This window comes from Salmo salar, chromosome ssa21, assembly GCF_905237065.1.
Source record: "Salmo salar chromosome ssa21, Ssal_v3.1, whole genome shotgun sequence".
Taxonomy (NCBI): Eukaryota; Metazoa; Chordata; class Actinopteri; order Salmoniformes; family Salmonidae; genus Salmo; species Salmo salar.
The window spans coordinates 20,337,118-20,361,674 of record NC_059462.1 but is presented as its reverse complement, the minus strand read 5'-3'; the positions used below and the strand labels follow the sequence as shown (position 1 = coordinate 20,361,674).

Here is a 24,557-nt window from a genome sequence, read left to right as displayed (position 1 = left end):
GCCGGTGTCTATTCCACAAGTTACTACCGGCTAAATCTATGACATTAAATGGCCTATGTACTCTGTTCCATCTGACTGCCCAATCCACTGTCTCATCAGCCCAGCCAGGCAATTTATAAACTTGCTCTCCACTATAAAAAGCATCTAGACATTATCTTAAAAAAAAATTTGACTAACATTTAGTTTTCAACAGCAGAGATTTGTATAAACCTTGTTGTCTGTATCTCTGACATTTGCAACATTGTTTCAATATTCAAATTCCATCTCCAGCTGTCCCATAGTAATGAAGGTAGAGGTCGGGAGTCGGGACGAGACAGCCAGGCAGGCAGCGTTTCCCAGCCAGTCGAAATCATGAATCAGCTGGCATCATTTTTATGGATATATATACACAAAGTAATGTCAATTGAGAAAGGTCAAACGAAACGAAGTGGAGCTAGTTTGCAGCTTCAATTTGAAGTTATTGTGTTAGCTGTGTTGCTGGCTAGCTCTACTGAACAACAGTGTCCTGACGAGAGAACACATTTTCCTTGACAGGCGAACTCATTAGCTCATTGTTATGGATGTATCCAAATAAATGTCACTAGAAAACAGCTTGAACAAATGCAAATTATGCTACTTTGTTGTTATTCTGGCTGCACTGTTTGACGTGTCTGTAAGTTAGCCGTAGTTGGCTAGCTAGCAAGCAAGGGATAAGAACGTTGCCAGTCAGTATGGCAATAGAACATTTAAAACGAACGACTGGGTAACGTCCATAGATACAGAACAAATAGACTGAACGACTGGGTCGCGTCTCAGGCAACCGAACCTATAGAACGAACGACCATCCGGCTTGGCTAGCAACCATAGATTTGTGTCGGGACTATCTGTGGATGGATGAAATAGTATGAATAAATTCATTAAAATAACGTTTTTAAATAAAATATGTCAATCATTACTTGAATATGTTGGTAACCCGTTGTATAAAAGTGATAATGCCATCGAAGCCAGTGGAAGATATATTGGCACGGTTTGCCGGCCCTCAACTTCGTCTTGGGCCTAACAACACCCATGCAAATATATCCTCCAAACATCGTCTTCGAGGGAATTATCACTTAAGTGAACTCACTTTCTCTCCTGAGGGTCGATATCACAAAATGTGACAGTGTTGATGGGGTAGTGGCGCCGGAAGAAAAGCCTGTAGGAAAAAATATATGTTTCAGCACATTGCAATATAGCAATTCATAGGCTACTGCGTAACTAGCTACTACAACGCAAGTTGGATTGAACAGAGGCATAAATTGTAACCCTCGGTCAGAGTGAGCTCTTCCTGGAAGTCAGTTTCAAATATGTTTTATTGTTGGGCAGAATTACAAATTCAATATACAGTCTTGTGGTAATTCTCTATTTCATACACAAATGCCTGTGCATCCGACTCACTTCCTCTGGTTGTCGGTCAGGGTGATGCCTTGGGCCGACACCTTGAAGTGCACGATGGTGGCGGTGGGCGGGGACACAGCAGCCACCGTCTCCGAGATGGCCTTGGCGACGGCCTGAGGTCCCGTCAGAGACTCCATGTCCACCGAGTTTATGTACAATACATTGCATGCTGGGAAAAGAAGAGAGAGGTGTAGCCAATCAGCACAGTGCATTTCACACTGGAAAGAGGCGAGAAGTGATGCCATGGGCTGTCTGGTTCTTCAATGCTACAACAGATATGGGTTTTGTTGTATTGTTTTCTGTTGTGAAGTGACATGATCAATAGTTCACAATTGTTTAATTTATAGGATTTATCATGTATGCTTATGATCAGAGAAACATGATAGAACGTTCCAGCACACGTTCCAGCAGGTACAGTATATCTCACTGATCATCCCCAAAGCCAACACCTCATTTGGCCGCCTTTCCTTCCAGTTCTCTGCTGCCAGTGACTGGAACGAATTGCAAAAATCGCTGAAGTTGGAAACTTTTATTTCCCTCACCAACTTTAAACATCAGCTATCTGAGCAGCTAACCGATCGCTGCAGCTGTACATAGTCCATCTGTAAATAGCCCACCCAATCTACCTACCTCATCCCCATCCTGTTTTTATTTTATTTACTTTTCTGCTGTTTTGCACACCAGTATCTCTACTTGCACATCATCATCTGCTCATTTATCACTCCAGTGTTAATCTGCTAAATTCTAATTATTCGCTATTATGGCCTATTTATTGCCTACCTCCTCATGCATTTTGCACACACTGTATATAGACTTTCTTTTTTTTCTACTGTGTCATTGACTTGTTTGTGTTATTGGCTTGTTTATTGTTTACTCCATGTGTAACTCTGTGTTGTTGTCTGTGTCATACTGCTTTGCTTTATCTTGGCCAGGTCGCAGTTGTAAATGAGAACTTGTTCTCAACTAGCCTACCTGGTTAAATAAAGGTCAAATAAAATTAATTTAAAAAAAAAGATCTATTACAAAACTCCATTCATCAGTGTATACTATGTAGTACAGCAGTTTAATGCCAAAAAGCAATACAGTACATTCTTGACAGTTTTCAATGCAGTTAAGGGAATAATTTCATACATGGAGACAAGACATATATCACATTGGTATTAGTGGCTTTATAGTTCTGCATCTCAGCAGATATTCAAAAAAAAGTGTCATCTGTATTTCCATGCAACACATTTCCATTGCTCTAAGGACGGCACATGCATTCTGGGACAAGGCTGGGAAAAAAAGACATCGGACAGAAAACATATCAGGCAGAAAGCTGGACAGGTGCATTGTTGTTGTCTATTAGATGGAGAAAGAGACAAACACACGCGCGCGCCCACGTACACTCACGCACACTCATGCACAGACTTCTGAGGTAGACATCATGGATCTGGGCTAGAATGCAGCAGTCAAGGACCAACAGTCACATATCAGGAAGACAAATTCAAACGAAAGGACACAGGGTTTACCATGGGAGTCAGCAGGGGCCCTCTGCCCTATAGTGACACCGAGGTGATGTCACCAGTGGGGGGAGAACAGTGGAATGGTTCAGAGTATGTCACAACAAATAAAGTCATTTAGATTATCTTTCTGTTACGTAGTGCTCAGCAAAACTGCTGACTGAGATATTGCTTCTTACCGGCTCCTTGTTTGAGGAGTTCAGCTGCCGGGTTGGTTGGTGTGGCAATATCCGGCACATCCTCGTGGATATCTGAAACGCAGCAGAAGCAGATTCTGCAGAAATTCCTCACACCACATTGTTGTATATATATCCATGTACATATCCATTCAAGAATACACGCACGCACGCACACACTCTCCTGGCCTCACCTCTGGTAGGAATGACCAGTTTACAGGGCAGGGCCTGTGGAGTCATGGCGTGCTGGTACACCAGAGCGGACAGACATCCTAGAGAGACACCAACACAAAGAGAGATTAGTATTAGTCGTGCCAACAGGACAAAGATTCTATAAAGATCACACACCCTGATCACACACCCTGGACTCACACTTTCACACGTACCCCATTCCCACACTCGCACCATACCCATACCCACACTCACCCCATACCCACACTCACACACCCATGGTGCATTTCCACTATGGATTTACCCCAGTGTTTTACCAAAAAGCCTCATACTTTTGTGTTATTAACTCCACGGCTCAGCACCTGGGACTCACTGGGCCATGGCCTCAGTGAACCTGCTCTGACTTGGTGCCAACGAAAGGCTGTTGGGGCATTTCAGGTGACATTTACATACAGGTAACAATCGCTAATTGTGAACATGGGTTTACGCCTTCGATGTTTAATACCTTCCCACAAAGCAACTGTTTTAATTATGCAGAGGTTGTTGATTCTGCTCTTCACAAGTCCTCACTCTCAGCCCTAGCTATAGAAACACTATTTCCTTAGTATAACATCATGGTGTATATTATAACACTTGTGTTAGAGTCAAAAATCAGCACCAGTGTCTAATTTAACCCCACATCCCTCCCTTTAGAAAATAATTTGTCACGACGTGGCCCTTTTGAGCGGCTGTTCATGTTAAAAGCGTTAGCATAGTGTAGTTATCAACTGTATTACAGTGAATCCTCTCTTTGTCTACCAAGCCGTCATATTGGCATATCCCACTAGGGACTTTCAGTGTATCATGTCAGTAACCAATGCTAGGGTTGCTAGGGTTCGTGCAGATATCCAATGGTTTGCGACATTCAGAATATGACTGATGAGGTAATAATACATTAATAAGTGACTGTAATCGATAAGATATGAAAATATCTGAAGAATTATATTCGGGAAATTGGAACTCTATAAACAACATTTTTCCGTGGTGCCCCGACTTCCTAGTTAATTACTATTCCGTGATTCGTTGAATTACGGAATAATTACACATAGAGAATTTAGTTGATAATATACAGTCTTCACATTTAATGACAGCAAACGCTACGACAAATTCAATAAATAGTCTAGAGGATAAGGTTCCTTCAAGAGGCCCATTTTTAGACTGATGCTGGCTGACTTGTTAAGTCATCTCTAAATGTGTGCTTGGGCCAGTAGCCATCTCCCTGTGGTTCTCAGTAAGAGGAGTCTAACACACACATGCATACAGTATTTCATATCTAGATTTGACACTGTGAAAATTGCCTTCATTTAACAACAGCTCAGATGTGGAAGGGAAAATAGCTAGCTACCAGCTCTGGGTTCAAATACTATTTGAAATAACTGGCACTGCAGGCAGGCTAAAGCAAATGAAAACATATTTCAAAGATTTCAAATAGTATTTGAACCCTGGTCTGGAGCTAGCTAGGCTCCCCCGCACCTTCTCAAAATGATCTTACACAAGGCTCCTGTAGCCGCATGCTTTGCAGCTTACGTAAGCCACCCAGCCCTATGTTATCATACTTTTTTTGATCTTGCTATCATCCTTTTGCACCTGAAGGATGGGGGGAAAAAAGCCTTGTCCCTTATGCTGATAACTCCTTCCAGCCCCTCATTTATACACATGCAGTGGTGTAAAATACTTTAAAGTACTACTTAAGTATTTTTGGGGGGTATCTGTCCTTTACTATTTATTTTTTTGGCAACTTTTACTTTTACTTCACTACATTCCTAAAGAAAATACTGTACTTTTTACTCCATACATTTTCCCTGACACCCAAAAGTACATTTTGACAGGAAAATGGTCCAATTCACACACTTATCAAGAGAACATCCCTGGTCATCCCTACTGCCTCTGACCTGGTGGACTCACTAAACACAAATGCTTCGTTTGTAAATGATGCCTGAGTGTTGGAGTGTTCCCCTGGCTATCCGTCAATAAAAAACAAGAACATTGTGCGGTCTGGTTTGCTTAATATAAGGAATTTGAAATAATTTATACTTTCACTTTTGATACTTAAGTACATTTTAGCAATTCCATTTACTTTTGATACGTAAGTATACTGAAAGCCAAATACTTTTAGACTTTTACTCATGTAGTATTTTACTGGGTGACTTTCCCATTTACTTAAGTCATTTTCTATTAAGGTATCTTTACTTTTACTCAAGTATGACAATTGAGTACGTTTTCCACCACTGTACACATGCAAACACACACACACACACACACACACACACACACACACACACACACACACACACACACACACACACACACACACACACACACGCAATGTGGTCTGCGGATTAAATTAGAGGAGGGTGCATTTGAACCGTACTAAATTACTTTAACTGATCCCATACTATAATTAGGATTACACATGATGGGCTGGGAGAACGGATACTCTTTCAAAGGCTGGGACACGGGGAGCACAGAGGGGATCAAAGTCATTAGACCAACACAGCCCAGAGTAAGAGTTAGTCACCCAAACCACATCATGAAACTCATGTCTGGAGCTCACTCCTCCCCCGTTACACAATCTGAGAAACAAGCCATGTTGTTGTCCGGAACTCCAATTTGAGCAGCAGCAGCTGAAAAATGAGCTCCTACAAATATTGAAATGTACATGGTTTTTAGAGTGAAGTACATCGGAAAAAAGCAAAAGAAAACTGCAAGACTGAATAGGAGAAAAAACAAGCAACAAACAAAGAAGATAGGCTTTTGAAAAATAACTATTTTTCATAAAATTGTAGTTATCTTAGCTAGCTGAATTGTTTACCAGTTGCTAAGCAGTTGCTAGGGACTCTTTTGGAAGAAGCTAGCTAGCTAACGAAGAACAACAAAGAATATCTAGTTAACAGAAGAAAAGAAAGAGAAAATCAGGACAGAAGAAAAAGGATATCAAAGTGAAACAGTTCTCTAAAGACACAGGAGACAATAATACAAGAAACAACACTTCTGTAGCTTGTCAACTATGTGTCTGTCTATCCCTGTTCTCTCCTCTCTGCACAGGCCATACAAACGCTTCACACCGCGTGGCCGCTGCCACTCCAACCTGGTGGTCCCAGCGCGCACGACCCACGTGGAGTTCCAGGTCTCCGGCAGCCTCTGGAACTGCCGGTCTGCAGCCAACAAGGCTGAGTTCATCTCAGCATATGCTACCCTCCAGTCCCTAGACTTCCTGGCGCTGACAGAAACATGGATTACCACAGATAACACTGCTACTCCTACTGCTCTCTCTTCGTCTGCCCACGTGTTCTCGCATACCCCTAGAGCATCGAGCCAGCGGGGTGGTGGCACTGGAATCCTCATCTCTCCCAAGTGGACATTCTCTCTTTCTCCCCTGACCCATCTGTCTATCTCCTCATTTGAATTCCATGCTGTCACAGTTACCAGCCCTTTCAAGCTTAACATCCTTATCATTTATCGCCCTCCAGGTTCCCTTGGAGAGTTCATCAATGAGCTTGACGCCTTGATAAGTTCCTTTCCTGAGGATGGCTCACCTCTCACAGTTCTGGGTGACTTTAACCTGTTAGGGCTAGGGGGCAGCATTTGCACGTCTGGATAAAAAAAATGTACCCGATTTAATCTGGTTACTAATCCTACCCAGTAACTAGAATATGCATATACTTATTATATATGGATAGAAAACACTCTAAAGTTTCTAAAACTGTTTGAATGGTGTCTGTGAGTATAACAGAACTCATTTGGCAGGCAAAACCCTGAGACATTTTCTGACAGGAAGTGGATACCTGATGTGTTGTATTGACTTTAAACCTATCCCATTGAAAAACACAGGGGCTGAGGAATATTTTGGCACTTCCTATTGCTTCCACTAGATGTCACCAGCCTTTACAAAGTGTTTTGAGTCTTCTGGAGGGAGATCTGACCGAACAAGAGCCATGGAACGATGATGTCCCATTAGACACCTGGCGCGCGAGTTCATGTTGGGTACCCTCGTTCCAATACGTTATAAAAGAGTATGCATTCGTCCACCTTGAATATTATTCATGTTCTGGTTAAAAAGGCCCTAATGATTTATGCTATACAACGTTTGACATGTTTGAACGAACGTAAATATACTTTTTCCCCTCGTTCATGACGAGAAGTCCGGCTGGCTTAGATCATGTGCTAACAAGACGGAGATTTTTGGACATAAATTATGAGCTTTTTTGAACAAAACTACATTCGTTATGGACCTGTGATACCTGGAAGTGACATCTGATGAAGAGAATCAAAGGTAATGGATTATTTACATAGTATTTTCGATTTTAGATCTCCCCAACATGACGTCTAGTCTGTATCACAACGCGTATTTTTCTGGGCGCAGTGCTCAGATTATTGCAAAGTGTGATTTCCCAGTAAGGTTATTTTTAAATCTGGCAAGTTGATTGCGTTCAAGAGATGTAAATCTATAATTCTTTAAATGACAATATAATATTTTACCAATGTTTTCTAATTTTAATTATTTAATTTGTGACGCTGACTTGACTGCCGGTTATTGGAGGGAAACGATTTCCTCAACATCAATGCCATAGTAAAACGCTGTTTTTGGATATAAATATGAACTTGATAGAACTAAAAATGCATGCATTGTCTAACATAATGTCCTAGGAGTGTCATCTGATGGAGATTGTAAAAGGTTAGTGCATCATTTTAGCTGGTTTTATGGTTTTGGTGACCCTGTCTTTGACTTGACAAAACATTACACACAACTCTTGTAAATGTACTGTCCTAACATACTCTAAATTTATGCTTTCGCCGTAAAACCTTTTTGAAATCGTAAAACGTGGTTAGATTAAGGAGATGTTTATCTTTCAAATGGTGTAAAATAGTTGTATTTTTGAAAAATTTGAATTTTGACATTTATTTGGATTCAAATTTGCCGCTCTTGAAATGCACCTGCTGTTGATGGAGTGCACCACGGGTGGCACGCTAGCGTCCCACCTAGCCCATAGAGGTTAACCTCCCCACGTCTACCTTTGACTCATTCCTCTCTGCCTCCTTCTTTCCACTCCTCTCCTCTTTTGACCTCACCCTCTCACCTTCCCCCCCTACTCACAAGGCAGGCAATACGCTTGACCTCATCTTTACTAGATGCTGTTCTTCCACTAATCTCATTGCAACTCCCCTCCAAATCTCCGACCACTACCTTGTATCCTTTTCCCTCTTGCTCTCATCCAACACTTCTCACTCTGCCCCTACTCGGATGGTATTGCGTCGTCCCAACCTTCGCTCTCTCTCTCCCGCTACTCTCTCCTCTTCCATCCTATCATCTCTTCCCTCTGCTCAAACCTTCTCCAACCTATCTCCTGATTCTGCCTCCTCAACCCTCCTCTCCTCCCTTTCTGCATCCTTTGATTTTCTCTGTCCCCTATCCTCCAGGCCGGCTCGGTCCTCCCCTCCTGCTCCGTGGCTCGACGACTCACTACGAGCTCACAGAACAGGGCTCCGGGCAGCCGAGCGGAAATGGAGGAAAACTCGCCTCCCCTGCGGACCTGGCATCCTTTCACTCACTCCTCTCTACATTCTCCTCTTCTGTCTCTGCTGCTAAAGCCACTTTCTACCACTCTAAATTCCAAGCATCTGCCTCTAACCCTAGGAAGCTCTTTGCTACCTTCTCCTCCCTCCTGAATCCTCCTCCCCCACCCCCCCTCCTCCCTCTCTGCGGATGACTTCGTCAACCATTTTGAAAAGAAGGTTGACGATATCCGATCCTCGTTTGCTAAGTCAAACGACACCGCTGGTCCTGCTCACACTGCCCTACCCTGTGCTTTGACCTCTTTCTCCCCTCTCTCTCCAGATGAAATCTCGCGTCTTGTGACGGCCGGTCCCCAACAACCTGCCCACTTGACCCTATCCCCTCCTCTCTTCTCCAGACCATTTCTTCTCCAGACCTTCTCCCCTTCCTCACCTCGCTCATCAACTCATCCTTGACCGCTGGCTACGTCCCTTCCGTCTTCAAGAGAGCGAGAGCTGCACCCCTTCTGAAAAAACCTACACTCGATCCCTCCGATGTCAACAACTACAGACCAGTATCCCTTCTTTCTTTTCTCTCCAAAACTCTTGAACGTGCCGTCCTTGGCCAGCTCTCCTGCTATCTCTCTCAGAATGACCTTCTTGATCCTAATCAGTCAGGTTTCAAGACTGGGCATTCAACTGAGACTGCTCTTCTCTGTGTCACGGAGGCTCTCCGCACTGCTAAAGCTAACTCTCTCTCCTCTGCTCTCATACTTCTAGACCTATCTGCTGCCTTTGATACTGTGAACCATCAGATCCTCCTCTCCACCCTCTCCAAGTTGGGCATCTCCGGCGCGGCCCACGCTTGGATTGCGTCCTACCTGACAGGTCGCTCCTACCAGGTGGCGTGCCGAGAATCTGTCTCCGCACCATGCGCTCTCACCACTGGTGTCCCCCAGGGCTCTGTTCTAGGCCCTCTCCTATTCTCGCTATACACCAAGTCACTTGGCTCTGTCATATCCTCACATGGTCTCTCCTATCATTGCTATGCAGACGACACACAATTAATCTTCTCCTTTCCCCCTTCTGATAACCAGGCGGCGAATCACATCTCTGCATGTCTGTCAGACATATCAGTGTGGATGACGGATCACCAGCTCAAGCTGAACCTCGGCAAGACGGAGCTGCTCTTCCTCCCGGGGAAGGACTCCCCGTTCCATGATCTCGCCATCACGGTTGACAACTCCCTTGTGTCCTCCTCCCAGAGTGCTAAGAACCTTGGCGTGATCCTGGACAACACCCTATCGTTCTCCACTAACATCAAGGCGGTGACCCGATCCTGTAGGTTCATGCTCTACAACATTCGCAGAGTACGACCCTGCCTCACACAGGAAGCGGCGCAGGTCCTAATCCAGGCACTTGTCATCTCCCGTCTGGATTACTGCAACTCGCTGTTGGCTGGGCTCCCTGCCTGTGCCATTAAACCCCTACAACTCATCCAGAACGCCGCAGCCCGTCTGGTGTTCAACCTTCCCAAGTTCTCTCACGTCACCCCGCTCCTCCGCTCTCTCCACTGGCTTCCAGTTGAAGCTCGCATCCGCTACAAGACCATGGTGATTGCCTACGGAGCTGTGAAGGGAACGACACCTCCATACCTTCAGGCTCTGATCAGGCCCTACACCCAAACAAGGGCACTGCGTTCATCCACCACTGGCCTGCTGGCCCCCCTACCTCTGAGGAAGCACAGTTCCCGCTCAGCCCAGTCAAAACTGTTCGCTGCTCTGGCAACCCAATGGTGGAACAAGCTCCCTCACGACGCCAGGACAGCGGAGTCAATCACCACCTTCCGGAGACACCTGAAACCCCACCTCTTTAAGGAATACCTAGGATAGGATAAAGTAATCCTTCTAACCCCTTAAAATATTTAGATGCACTATTGTAAAGTGGTTGTTCCACTGGATATCATAAGGTGAATGCACCATTTTGTAAGTCGCTCTGGATAAGAGCGTCTGCTAAATGACTTAAATGTAAATGTAAATGTAAATGTTGTCAGAAGGACCAGTTCTGATAGGTCTGAAAAAAGATTCTATCAACGTTCTTGAATCCTTCTGTCCTCTCCCCACTTCCCTATCAAAACGTCAGAGTGAAGCGAGGAGAGTATTGGGAGAGAATATCCGTGCAGAAGAAAAACCTTGGATCTCCTCCTCCAATGCTCTCCTTTTTTCCCTCTGTGTGAGTGTGCACATAGCCACGGGTAATAGGGTTTCTGCGGGTGCTGTAGCACCCCTTGAAAGATAGGAATAAAAATATATATATTTTTGTAAAAAATTATTTTGTTCACAAAAGTAGTGCATTGGGCCTTTACTATACCTGTATTAGCAGACCCATATAGCTGTCTGTAGTGCTGGCCCTCCAAAAATGTCAGCACCCCCCATCAACAAAATAAATCACAACACCCCCACCCCCAAACTACTTACTGCAGCTATGCGCATGCATATGTGTGTGTGTAGGGGTTAAAGGTGACTCACCAAAATAAGGTTCGTTGGGACATCCCTTCAGCTTCACTCCCTTAGGACTTGTCTCAATCAGGAAGTGCCTCACCAGCTCATTAGTGTTGTCACCAGCTACAGGGGCCCCCGAAGGGCAAAACAATATAGGGAAAACAAAAGAACAACACACCGGTGAGCCCATTTATGGTATGTAGACATCACCTCATATGGGAAGGTATTATATTTTATAGACTTCTTTCTTTACCCCACCTGACAACAGGCCAAAACAGAGACTAAAATCGGATTTTTAATGGAATGTTCTAGGATGAGCTAAGTGGCTAGTTAAGATTGGCCTCTTGGCAGAAAAATAAACTGTGCTTACAACATTCTCCTCCCTTCGTGTGTGTGTGTGTCCGTGCGTGCACAGTGTTGACCTAGAACATTCTCCTCCCTTTGTGTGCACACACAAAAAAAGGAGGTTTACTCAAGGGTTCTTTGGGAAGGGTGATGGTTCTAGGTGTAACCATAATGACTTTAGCTAATCAATGGTTCTTTACAGTTCACAAAAGGGTTATTTGCTCTTTTAGTGATAATTAAAAGGTAGAGGAGGTGGCTCACTAGAATAATTTGGGGCGTGGTTTGCGCTCAGCCCGTTTTTGTGCAACCGTGAGTGAAAGTGTCATTCCAGTTTATCTAATGTGTTGTGTTATTAAACATTATGGCCAGTGATGGTGTCTTGTGAAAGACTGAGAACAGTTGTGTCAATTGAGAACGGTTCACTAAATCAGTCAGTGGTGCTCAATTCTCTCCTCCTGGACCACCAGCTGTTCCACAGGTACAGTAGCTCACTTGACTCAATGTGTCAATTAACACAATAACACCTATGGAATTTTAACAATATAATATGGCTGACCAGAATATAAAACCCTGTATGGTTCTTCAAAAGTATCTAAAACAAACTTTTCAGATTGAGAGATGTTCTTTATAGAACCATTCTCCATAAAGGTTCTATAAAGAACCATAAAAAGGGTTCTATATAGCTGTAACTATAGCGGAACCCTTTTTTGGTGCTATATATAACCTTTTTAAATTGTTCTTTATAGAACCTTACGAAAGGGTTATTTATAGCACCATACTGGTTCCATTTAGAACCTTATGAGCATGGTTACAGAACCTTCAAAAAAAGTGTTCTATATAGCACCAAAAAGGGTTCTGTTATGGTTACAAGCCAAATAACTGGCACTATTAAGAACCATTATGTGTGTGTGTGTGTGTGTGTGTGTGTGTGTGTGTGTGTGTGTGTGTGTGTGTGTGTGTGTGTGTGCGCACGCGCGCGCGCAGGCAGACGTGTGCAGGCGTCCACGTGTGTAGAGGAGACATTCCAATCCACTCCCAGTTATCCCTGCTCTTCTAGGTGTTATTGGAAACATCACAGGCACCTCATACCTTAACGACAGTATTAAGACCCAGAGTATATGTTTAGTAGTGCTATTCGACTGTACAGCCAGACTCTGCTGGAGTAACGATATGCTTTCATCGGGCCCCTCAAAAACACATGATCCACTTCAGAGTTTGTTGATTGATTGATTTAATACGTGAGAGATTGTGAACGTCATTCAAAATGTGGTTGTTCTTTGTATGATTTCACTGTGGACTGTGTGTGTGTGTGTGTGTGTCTCCTTATATGTAGGGCCACAAGATGACACAACATCACAGAGGTGTAGAGGGCTAATATAATTTTCCATCAGCAATTGCAGGTACAGTATATGAAAGCTGGAGACCAGTTGGTGATCCAGTACATTTTACGTTTGAGTAATTTAGCAGACGCTCTTATCCAGAGCTATTTAAAGTTAGTGCATTCATCTTAAAACAGCTAGGAGAGACAACCACATATCACACTCATGTGTTCATAACAAGTGGGAAACTTGGAAGTACCTTTCTTGGTCTGCTGTACAGTGGGAGGAGGAGAGGCCACTTTCATGGCCAGGCCATAGGCCCCTCGGAAGGAGTGACTGTCCCGAATGACAAAGGCCCCGGGCTCTCTCTCTCTCAGCAGGCTGATGGCTGCAATACACAATAATACATGATTCAATAAAATAACACTTTATGTATCCCCTCAGAGGAAAGTAAGAAACTATTGCCAGATCATACATCCCTTTGGATATAACACAGAGAGGAGAAGAAACAAGGAAAAGGAAGAGGCTAGGTGAGGTTTCTGGGGGAGAGAGGGAGGGGGTGAAAAATTATTCTGAAGAGGAGGGGGAGTCGGAAGGGGATGAGGAGGAAACTTTCCTTGGAAAGGAAGGAAGACCTTTTGTGATCCCATATTTCAATGTAACTACGGGGGAGAGTTATTAACTGTTGTCTTGTTCAACAAAACAACATGTATTGCATCTCTAACATGCAATTCTATATATCCCTATATGTCCAAATATGACATTTCTTAGACTCTGTAAGTAAGGTAGATATACAGTACATGCAGATGTTCCCTAGCCACTTAGATTAATGGAGTACATATGGTGTGTGTGTGCGTGTGTGTGTGTGTGCGCGCGTGCATCTGATCTGAATGTGTGATGTCATCGCAGCGGAGCATGTGCTTGTGTTTAAGGCTATCTCCATTGACATTTTATTCATTTAGCAGACGTTCCATCCCAGATGATCTAATCCAATAAGAGAGTGTGAGCAGAAGCAGATGTTGGGGCCAACAGTGGTGACCTCACAGTGAAACATACAGGAGAAGAGAACAGAATAGGGTCATTTAGGACATCTGTGTGTGGAGAGGATGTGTCAGAAGAATCCAAAAGGGTTTACATCAGACACACATCCTAACATCTCTCCTGGTTACTAAATAAATAACATTCTCGGCCACATTTTACCTTAGATAGGTCTTATGCTAGCTAGAGGAACAACTAGTGGGATAACTAAGGTAACTGTTCTGTGACAAGCTAGTAACTACACTCTTAGAAAACAAAGTTGCTATCTAGAACCTAAAAGAGTTCTTTGGCTGTCCCAATAGGATAACCCTTTGAAGAACCAGTTTTAGTTCCGGGTAAAACCGTTTCGGTTCCAGGTAGAACCCTTTCCACAGAGGGATCTACATGGAACCCAAAAGAGTTCTACCTGAAACCAAAAAGGGTTCTACCTGGAACCAAAAAGGGTTCTCATATGGGGAGAGCTGAAGAACCCTTTTGGAACCTTTTTTTCTAGGAGTGTAGTACATACCATTACACAGCAGTTACTACTTAATACTCTAATTTCTACGCATTTTCTTGGAAAACTGAATTATCATAAAACCTACTGTATGTGCTACCTTTAATCTCTTCCCTCTATGACAAGAGGCACAATTACCTTGTTCACGGGAGATGTCAGGCTTGTACCAGAACTTGGAAGTGTCCTGAACAAACTTTACATTCAGCCTGGTCTCGGGACTCCCGTCTAAGAGAAGAAAGAACGAGGTGTGTTGAAAACATGTGTAGATTTAACCTAAATCATTTAGCCATTTCACCATGTGAAAAGAGGTATGTTTATATGATACTTCGTAAATGCTGCATGTCACATTACATTGAATCAAGTCCAAAGTCTCAGTATTCTTATTTATTTATTTTTACCTTTATTTAACCAGGTTAGACTCGTTGAGATAAAAATACATTTTTCAAAAAAGACCTGGACGAAGACAGCAGCAGTGATGCTTCATGAGGGTCATCCTGACCAAGACCCTGTGCAGATAATCCAATCTACATATCAACTGGACTTCCAGTTGTGTAGAGATTAGCGAATCTGCGCTATTAGTGAGTTAGCTCCTAGCGTCAACCCTCAGTATCTCTGTCTCTCGCAAACACACCGGTATCTGTATCTGTGACCATATTAGTAGTTGCTGGTTTAACTCTTCTCCCAGTATACTCAGTATAACCCAGAATGGAGCTTTGAAACCACTGCAGATGCAGAAATGGCTGCCAAACAAGGCTCTGGGCCGGATGCCAGTTCTATCTGAACCTAGCATCTGGGACTGGCTGGGCTGCCTGGGAGATGCATTCATTCCTTCATCTGCTCTGCAATGTGTTTACGGAGAAAGTAAGTGTGTCCAACTTATAAACCGCCTGCTCAGCTAAAGCCATGCGAGTATGACCGCATTCACTTTACTTCACTATACTTTGCTGGCTCTACCAACTTCGTCTGCTTTCACAGAAAAATGTGCGTATGAAAACAGATGTATTTACATTGTACTTATATAGTTAGGTACTAGTGCAATTATAGTTTAGGTATGCATTGTTACATATGTACTGGCAAAGAATATACCCGTTTGCGGTTTGCATAAGTTTCATAAGTAATGTATTTGTAAAAAACATATATACACTACCGTTCAAAAGTTTGTGGTCACTTAAAAATGTCCTTGTTTTTGAAAGAAAAGCACATTTTTTGTCCATTAAAATAACAACAAATTGATCAGAAATACAGTGTAGACATTGTTAATGTTGTAAATGACTATTGTAGCTGGAAACGGCAGATTTTTTTGGAATATCTACGTAGACGAACAGAGGCCCATTATCAGCAACCATCACTCCTGTGTTCCAATGGCACGTTGTGTTAGCTAATCCAGGTTTATCATTTTAAAAGGCTAATTGATCATTAGAAAACCCCTTTGTAATTATGTTAGCACAGCTGAAAACGGTTGTGCTGATTAAAGAAGCAATAAAACTGGCCTTCTTTAGGCTAGTTGAGTATCTGGAGCATCAGCATTTGTGGGTTCGATTACAGGCTCAAAATGGCCAGAAACAAAGACTCTCTTCTGAAACTCGCCAGTCTATTCTTGTTCTGAGAAATGAAGGCCATTCCATGCGAGAAATTGTCAAGAAACTGAAGATCTCGTACAACACTGTGTACTACTCCCTTCACAGGACAGCGCAAACTGGCTCTAACCAGAATAGAAAGAGGAATGGGAGGCCCCGGTGCACAACTGAGCAAGAGGACAAGTACATTAGAGTGTCTAGATTGAGAAACAGACGCCTCACAAGTCCTCAACTGGCAGCTTCTAGGCAGAGTTGCAAAGAAAAAGCCATATCTCAGACTGGCCAATAAAAATAAAATATTAAGATGGGCAAAATAACACAGACACTGGACAGAGGAACTCTGCCTAGAAGGCCAGCATAACGGAGTTGCCTCTTCATTGTTGACGTTGAGACTGGTGTTTTGCGGGTACTATTCAATGAAGCTGCCAGTTGAGGACTTGTGAGGCGTCTGTTTCTCATCATGATAAACTTGGATTAGCTAACACAACATGCCATTGGAACACAGGAGTGATGGTTGATGATAATGGGTCTCTGTACGCCGATGTAGATATTCCATAAAATAATCTGCCGTTTCCAGCTACAATAGTCATTTACAACATTAACAATGTCTACACTGTATTTCTGATCAATTTGATGTTATTTTAATGGTATTTTTTTATGTTGCTTTTCTTTCAAAAACAAGGACATTTCTAAGTGACCCCAAACTTTTGAACGGTAGTGTATATTGTGGCTAAACACATATCATACGTTTATCCTAAATATATAGTTACCGAGAAGGTAAAATCAGCTTATTAAATTGTTATTATCATGCAGTTTCACGTTAATTACCCACTTTAAAGAATATACAGTGCCCTCCGTAATTTTTGGGACAGTGAAGCATTTTTTCTTCTTTTAGCTCTATACTCCAAAAGTTTGGATTTTAAATCAAACAATGACTATCCGGTTAAAGTGCAGACCGTCAGCTTTAATTTGAGGGTTTATCGGGTGAACCGTTTAGAAATTACAGCACATTTTGTACATAGTCCCCCCCATTTTAGGGGAGCAAAAGTATTGGGACTAATTGACTTACATGTCTATTAAAGTAGTAAACATTTAAGTATTTGGTCCAATATTCATAGCACACAATGATTTATTACATCAAGCTTGTGACGCTACAAACTTGTTGGATGCATTTGCTGTTTGTTTTGGTTGTGTTTCAGATGATTTTGTGCCCAATAGAAATACTAAACTTTTTACTACTTTAATACACATACACAGTACCAGTCAAAGGTTTGGACACACCTACTCATTCAAGGGTTTTTCTTATTTTCTACTATTTTCTACATTGTAGAACAATAGTGAAGACATAAAAACTCTGAAATAACACATATGGAATCATGTAGTAACCAAAAAAGTGTTAAACAAATCAAAATATATTTTAGATTATTCAAAGTAGCTGCCCTTTGCCTTGATGACAGCTTTGCACACTCCTGGGATCCTCTCAACCAGCTTCCCTTGGAATGCTTTTCCAACAGTCTTGAAGGAGTTCCTGCATACGCTGAGCACTTGTTGACTGTTTTTACTTCACTATGCGGTCCAACTCATCCCAAGCCATCTCAATTGGGTTGAGGTCAGTTGATTGTGGTGGCCAGGTCATCTGATGCAGCACTCCACCCTCCTTCTTGGTCAAATAGCCCTTACACGGCCTGGAGGTGTGTTGGGTCATTGTCCTGTTGAAAAACTAATGATAGTCCCACTAAGCGCAAACCAGATGGGATGGCATATTGCTGCAGAATGCTGTGGTAGCCATGCTGGTTAAGTGTGCCTTGAATTTTAAATAAATCACAGAGTGTCACCAGCAAAGCACCCCCACACCATCACACCTCCTTCTCCATGCTTCACAGATGGAACCACACTTGCAGAGATCATCCGTTCACCTACTCTGCATCTCACAAAGACACGGCGTTTGGAACCAAAAAATATCAAATTTGGACTCATCAGACCAAAGGACAGATTTCCATCGGTCTAATGTCCATTGCTCGTGTTTCTTGGCCCAAGGAAGTCTCTTCATCTTACTGGTGTCCTTTAGTAGTGGTTTCTTTGTAGCAATTCGACCATGAAGGCATGATTCACGCAGTCTCATCTGAACAGCTGATGTTGAGATGTGTCTGTTACTTGAACTCTGTGAAGCATTATTTGGGCTGCAATTTCTGGTAACTCTTCTTTTCCTGTGGCGATCCTCATGATAGCCAATTTCATCACAGCACATGATGCTTTTTGCAACTGCACTTGAAGAAACCTTCATAGTTCTTGACAATTCCCGGATTGACTGACCTTCATGTCTTAAAGTAATGATGGACTGTCGTTTATCTTTGCTTATTTGAGCTGTTCTTGACAGAATATGGACTTGGTCTTTTACCAAATAGGGCTACCTTCTGTATACCACCCCTACCTTGTCACAACACAACTGATTAGCTCAAATGCATTTAGAAGGAAAGAAATTCCACAAATGAACTTTTAACAAGGCACACCTGTTAATTGAAATGCATTCCAGGTGACTACCTCATGAAGCTGGTTGAGAGAATGCCAAGAGTGTGCAAAGCTGTCATCAAGGCAAAGGGTGGCTACTTTGAAGAATCTCAAATATATTTTGATTTGTTTAACACTTTTTTGGTTACTACATGATTCCATATGTATTGTTTCATAGTTTTGATGTCTTCACTATTATTCTACAATGTAGAACATAATACAAATAAATAAAAACCCTGGAATGAGTAGGTGTGTCCAAACTTTTGACTGGTACTGTAAGTGAATTTGTCCCAATACTTTTGGGGGGACTATGTACAAAAAGTGCTGTAATTTCTAAACGGTTAACCCAATATGGATTAAAATACCCTCAAATGAAAGCTGACAGTCTGTACTTTAACCTCATAGTCATTGTTTGATTTCAAATCCAAACTTTTGGAGTATAGAGTCAAAAGAAGAAACAAATGCCTTACTGTCCCAATAATTACAGAGAGCACTGTATCATCCTTGAGAATACACTGATCTTCACTTCCTGTTTCGCTGAGGATGTCAGTGCTAGTTGGGGTGCTCTTTGCTACAGTAGTAGCTAAGTTTTAAGAGGGTTTTCAAGGTGGTCTTACCAGACATGTTAAACTTGGAGAAGTCTGGCAGTGTTTGAAAGTAGCTGGTGCTGGGTGTGCTCCCTCCACTCGACATAGGTGAGGACATTTTCCCGTTCAGCGTGCCGTAAGAGAGCCCCCCGTTGGGCCTCTCCCCGCTCGACATGCGCCTCTTCTCTGGCAGCTGGGGCTGAGCCTGCGCCGGGGGGGCCGGGCTGCCCTGCCTTAGCCCCATCACCATCCCCCCGTCCAGGTAGCCCGCAGGGGAGAGGGGGAAGGAGGGCGTGGAGGGTGGGTGGTATCCTGAGGAGCTGCTCTGTCGGGACAGGGTGCCGTGCCTCTCGTCCGGGGTGGTGTAGCCGCTACTATGCAACATAGGGTGTCGGTCCAGACTCGGACTGCGTTGTGAAATCTGTCCGAGGGACGTGTGGTGGTCCAGCACCGGACTATTACCACTGCCCTGCTGGTGGGTGAGGGATGGCTGTCGACTCAGCACCGGACTGCTCTGGATACTGCTCTGGATAGGCTGGCTGTAGGTGAGGGAGGGCTGGCGGCTGAGCACGGGGCTGCCCTGGGAGGCCTGCGTCAGGGATGGTTGTCGGCTCAGGACAGGGCTCCTCTGGGGCATGGAGGGCTGTCGACTCAGCACTGGGCTGGACTGTGTCCCCTTGGACACACACGGGTTATAGTGGTGGCGGCCCAACACGGGACTTCCCGCCATTACCATCCCAGGGATCCCAAACTCCACAAAGCCATTGGCAGGTGAGGGTTGGTGGCCCATGACAGGGCTGCCGTGATTGGTGGGCTGGTGCCGATGTTGGAGAGAGGGGCTGTTGGAGTCGTGATGCAGTGTGTGGAGAGTTCCTGATCCTGGCGAGGGGTGGACAGCCAAAGGGCTTTCCCGGGGGTGTACCTCCGGCTGTGCCTGGGGAGGGCTGGGGTCGGTGGAGATGTAACTCCCCATGAGGCCACTGGGACCTAGGTAGGAGGGCGTGGTGGTGGGGGAGCACAGGGTGGGGGAGTTGGAGCTCAAGTAGGAGGGGGTAGGGGTACCCTGGGCTTGAAGGAAGGGAGATGGGGTTCCCAGGGCCTGGAGGTAGGGCTTGGGAATAGCGACGGAGGTGGGAGTGGGGGTGGGGGATGCGCCCTCAGAAGGCTGGGAACGGAAGCCGGAGTCACTGGCCGCTTGCGAGGGGATGTTTGCACGGCTGTCAGCCAATTGTTGCTCTCTGAGGGAGAAAGAGAGACAGAGACACTCAAACACAGTGTATGGAAAGACAACAACAGTAGAATTAACTAAATGCAATATTAACACCTATGGATCCCTTGCTATCTATAAACATGTAGTATATTTCAGGAATACTGGTTCCTTACCAATGTCATGTAGTGTAACCAGTGTATGTTTAAAGTCATTTAATATACACTCATTAAACAATTTATTAGGTACACTCATGAAGTACGGTTCGGACCCCCCACTGCCTCCAGAACAGCCTGAACACTTCGGGGAATGGAAACATTGCTCAATTGGTTTAAAGGGAGCTAACGTGTGCCAGGAAAACATACTCCACACAATTACACTACCGCCACCAGCCTGTCGCATTGACACCAGGCATGATAGGGCCATGGCCTCATGCTGCTTATGCCAAATCCTGATTCTCCCATCAACATGACGCTACAGGAACCGGGATTTGTCAGACCAGGCAATGTTTTTCCACCCCTTAATAGTCCAGTTTTGGTGATTGCGAGCCCACTGGAGCCGCTTCTTCTTGTTTTTAGCTGAAAGGAGTGGAACTGGTCGTCTGCTGAATTCCAAGGTGCCATTCTGCACACCACTGTTATACTGCGTAATTATTTGCTTGTTTGTGGCACGCCTGTTAGCTTGCACGGTTCTAGCCAATTTGATTCGAACTCATTATCGAGCTGTTTTTGCCCACAGGACTGCTGCCGACTGGATGTTTTTTGTTTGTCGTGCCATTCTCGGTAAACCCTAGACACTGCCGTGAGTGAAAAGCCCAGGAGGCCGGCCGTTTCTGAGATACTGGAACCGGTGCACTTGGTACCTACGATCATACCACAATCAAAGTCGCTTAGGTCACGCGTTTTGCCCATTCTAACATTCAATCGAACAGTAACGGAATGCCTCGTTGCCAGTCTGCCTGCTTTATATAGCAAGCCAGTTCCACGTGACTCACAGTCTGTAGGAGCGAACCATTTTCGTGAACGAGCGTACCTAATAAACTGGCCATTGAGTGTATGTATTAATGTTGTTTGCTTCGTACTCACCCCTCTGAGCTGTGGATTGGGCTGCTGCTAGACAGTGGGGGGTTGAGGGTCGGGGCAGGGTCAGTGGTCGTCTGTCTGGCCAAGATCTCTCCTGGAGGGGTGAGGGTCACAGGTGACCCTGGTGGTCCCCCGCCGGCCACCGCTGATCTGGCCACCGACTCCACATAGCTCCGCGGCTCTGAAGAGATACAGACTTGGCCATTAAGTGTGATTTAATTTCAGTGTGTACTGTCGTGAAGGTGAAGTTGTCTTCACAGGATGGCTGCACTTTCCCCCTAAACAGTGACAATTCTGTTCTTGTGAACATGCCATAAACTATCAAATGTGTTTTCTTCACTGAATTCAGTATTAGTGAGTTGTTTGGATATCAAGATTTACTGCACTTTGGGTATACACTCTATCTTTAATATAATATTTAAACTCCTACAAATGGGACTACAAAGTTAAGAGTTTAGCAGTCCAGAGAACCTATGAAGCAACAATGGGCTTTAGGCTGTCGTTAAATTACTCCTCCTTCATTGAAATTATCAATGAAATGCCCCCTCGACATTCCAGTGATGTCCACAAGAGCCTATCAAAAGCACAGTCTGCTAGATCTGAAACACACGCTAGACTAGAATCTTCTGGAGGGAACAGTATTGCCCACAACAATGACTCCATGGCAAATACAGTGACTGAATGGAACAAGAGGGATGGTGTCCATAACAGCAATGAGCAAACACAATACGGAACAAAGAAATGGAGAAAAAGTGCATCGTTGTAAGGAATTGTGAAGTAACACCTGAAATGGGTGGAGGACAGTTGGATGGGAGAAGAGGGGAAAAAGAGTGAGGCTCTGCGTTCGTCTATGATAAGGGTTCTCTGGGGAAGTAAAAAAAATGCTTGATGATTGGGCGATGTCCTTACCTTCCTCGTCCTCACTATTTTCAGCGTCTGAGGCGCCGTGACGGACGGAATTCAAAGAAAAAAAGTGAAACAAGGAGTCAAGAACAAGAAGAGAGAGATAACGGGAGGGAAGAAAGGAATGAGAAGGGAGGAAGAGGATGAGAAGTAGTGTAAGGTAGCCAGAGAAGGGAGGGGAGGAAAAGAGGTTCATGGGAGAAAGAAAGAAGACAAAGTATGATGTGTGATAGATGATGTAGAGAGGGAAGAAAATTAGTCAAAGTTATATTCAAGCATCTGTAGTTTAACTACAGATGTGTGTGTGTGTGTGTTTGTGTGTGTGTGTGTGCGTGTGTGTATATGTCAGCGCTGGAATAGTCAGCGCAGAAGGAACTACTGAGCAGTGGGGTCCACATTTCGTGAGCCAAGTCAAACATCCCTCCGAGAGCCCAAGCACCTCATCCAGTAATGAGATATTATTGCTCCTGCCTCCGCTAGAACCAAACACTCCATAAAGGCTTAGAGGAGACAATAAAAAAAGAGCGCATGTTCAAAGGAGTCATTTGTTGAAATTATATTTCTGGGGGCTCTCTCACATTAGGCCTGTCGGCTGTGTAAACATGGGGCTCGTCGCTTTGAAGACTGGATTTACATGCAACCCTATGAAGGTGAGCCATAAATCAAGCTTTCATTCACATTCCTAGGTCACTAAAATCAACCCCAATATAACCACATATGATACAAAAACACTGCTCAATTTACAAGCACTGGTGATCTCACTGGTGAACTGTTTCACAGAAAAGGTGTCTCAAGCTAAAGCTAGGTTGCTATGCTAGCCTTTCTAGCCCTCAAGGGAATGGTGCTAGCTAGCCACACTCTCTAGATTTAGCCCTATGCTAACAATCATTGAGGCCTCAAGGGTGTAGCACTATGCTAGTAGATGCTATGCTTACATTTTAGCACTATGCTGCACTATATATACAGAAGTATGTGGACACCTCTTCAAATGAGTGTATTCAGCTATTTCAGCCACACATGCAATCTCCATAGACAAACATTGGCAGTAGAATGGCCTTACTGAAGAGCTCAGTGACTTTCAACATGGCACCGACATAGGATGCCACCTTTCCAACAAGTCAGTTCATCAAATTTCTGCCCTGCTAGAGCTGCCCCGATCAAATGTAAGTGCTGTTATTGTGAAGTGGAAACGTCTAGGAGCAACAATGTCTCAGCCGCGAAGTGGGAGACCACACAAGCTCAGAGAACGGGGCACCGAGTGCTGAAGTGCGTAGCACCTAAAAATAATCTGTCCTCGGTTGCAACACTACCTACTGAGATCCAAACTGCCTCTGGAAGCAACGGAGGATGCCAGGAGAACGCTACCTGCCCCAAACACAGATTTGTCCGTCGGACTGCCAGATGGTGAAGCGTGATTCATCACTCTAGAGAACCCGTTCCCACTACTCCAGAGTCTAATGGCGGCAAGGTTTACACCACTCCAGCCAACACTTGGCATTGCACATGGTGATCTTAGGCTTGTGTGTGGCAGCTCGGCCATGGAAACCCATTTCATGAAGCTCCCGACGAACAGTTCTTGTGCTGATGTTGCTTCCAGAGGCAGTTTGAAATTCGGTGGTTCAGGCTAGATGATTCTGTGCTTCCAACTTTGTGGCAACAGTTTGGAGAAGTGCCTTTCCTGTTTCAGCATGACAATGCCCCCGTGCACAAAGCACTGGAAGAACTTGACTGGCATGCACAGAACCCTGACCTCAACCCCATCAAACACCTTTTGGATGAATTGAAACACCAACTGCGAGGTGTTTTTTTTTAACCTTTATTTAACTATGCAAGTCAGTTAAGAACAAATTCTTATTTACAATAACTGCCTACCGGGGAACAGTGAGGTAACTGCCTTGTTCAGGGGCAGAACAACAGATTTTCTTTACCTTGTCAGCTCAGGGACTCGATCCAGCAACCTTTCGGTTACTGGCTCAACACTCTAACCACTAGGCTACCTGCCACCCCAACGTCAGTACTCGACCTCACTAATGTTTGTGGCTGAATGTAAGCAAAGCACCCGCAGCAATGTACCAACATCTAGTGGAAAGTCTTCCCAGAAGACAGGTAGCTGTTATAGCAGCAAAGGGAGGACCAATTCCATATTAATGCCCATGATTTTGGAATGAGATGTTCGACGAGCAGGTCTCCACATACC

General features: G+C 44.2%; 1 protein-coding gene across 16 annotated transcripts in view; it reads right to left on the bottom strand.

Annotated features, from left to right (window-relative positions):
- tns1b (tensin 1b) overlaps positions 1–24,557 on the bottom strand; it is a 312,092-nt gene that overhangs the window by 8,143 nt on the left and 279,392 nt on the right. For 15 of the 16 annotated variants that reach the window (XM_014164404.2, XM_014164411.2, XM_014164409.2 and 12 more), the window contains 10 exons: positions 21,461–21,638; positions 19,199–20,406; positions 14,635–14,721; positions 13,222–13,350; positions 11,326–11,421; positions 3,289–3,366; positions 3,098–3,169; positions 2,928–2,954; positions 1,417–1,585; positions 1,106–1,174 (listed from right to left, as the gene is read on the bottom strand). In XM_014164404.2, the coding sequence (XP_014019879.1) occupies positions 1,106–1,174; positions 1,417–1,585; positions 2,928–2,954; positions 3,098–3,169; positions 3,289–3,366; positions 11,326–11,421; positions 13,222–13,350; positions 14,635–14,721; positions 19,199–20,406; positions 21,461–21,638 (2,113 nt within the window). The remainder of the gene's footprint in view (positions 1–1,105; positions 1,175–1,416; positions 1,586–2,927; positions 2,955–3,097; positions 3,170–3,288; positions 3,367–11,325; positions 11,422–13,221; positions 13,351–14,634; positions 14,722–19,198; positions 20,407–21,460; positions 21,639–24,557) is intronic. The other variant, XM_014164408.2, reaches the window with a different exon arrangement.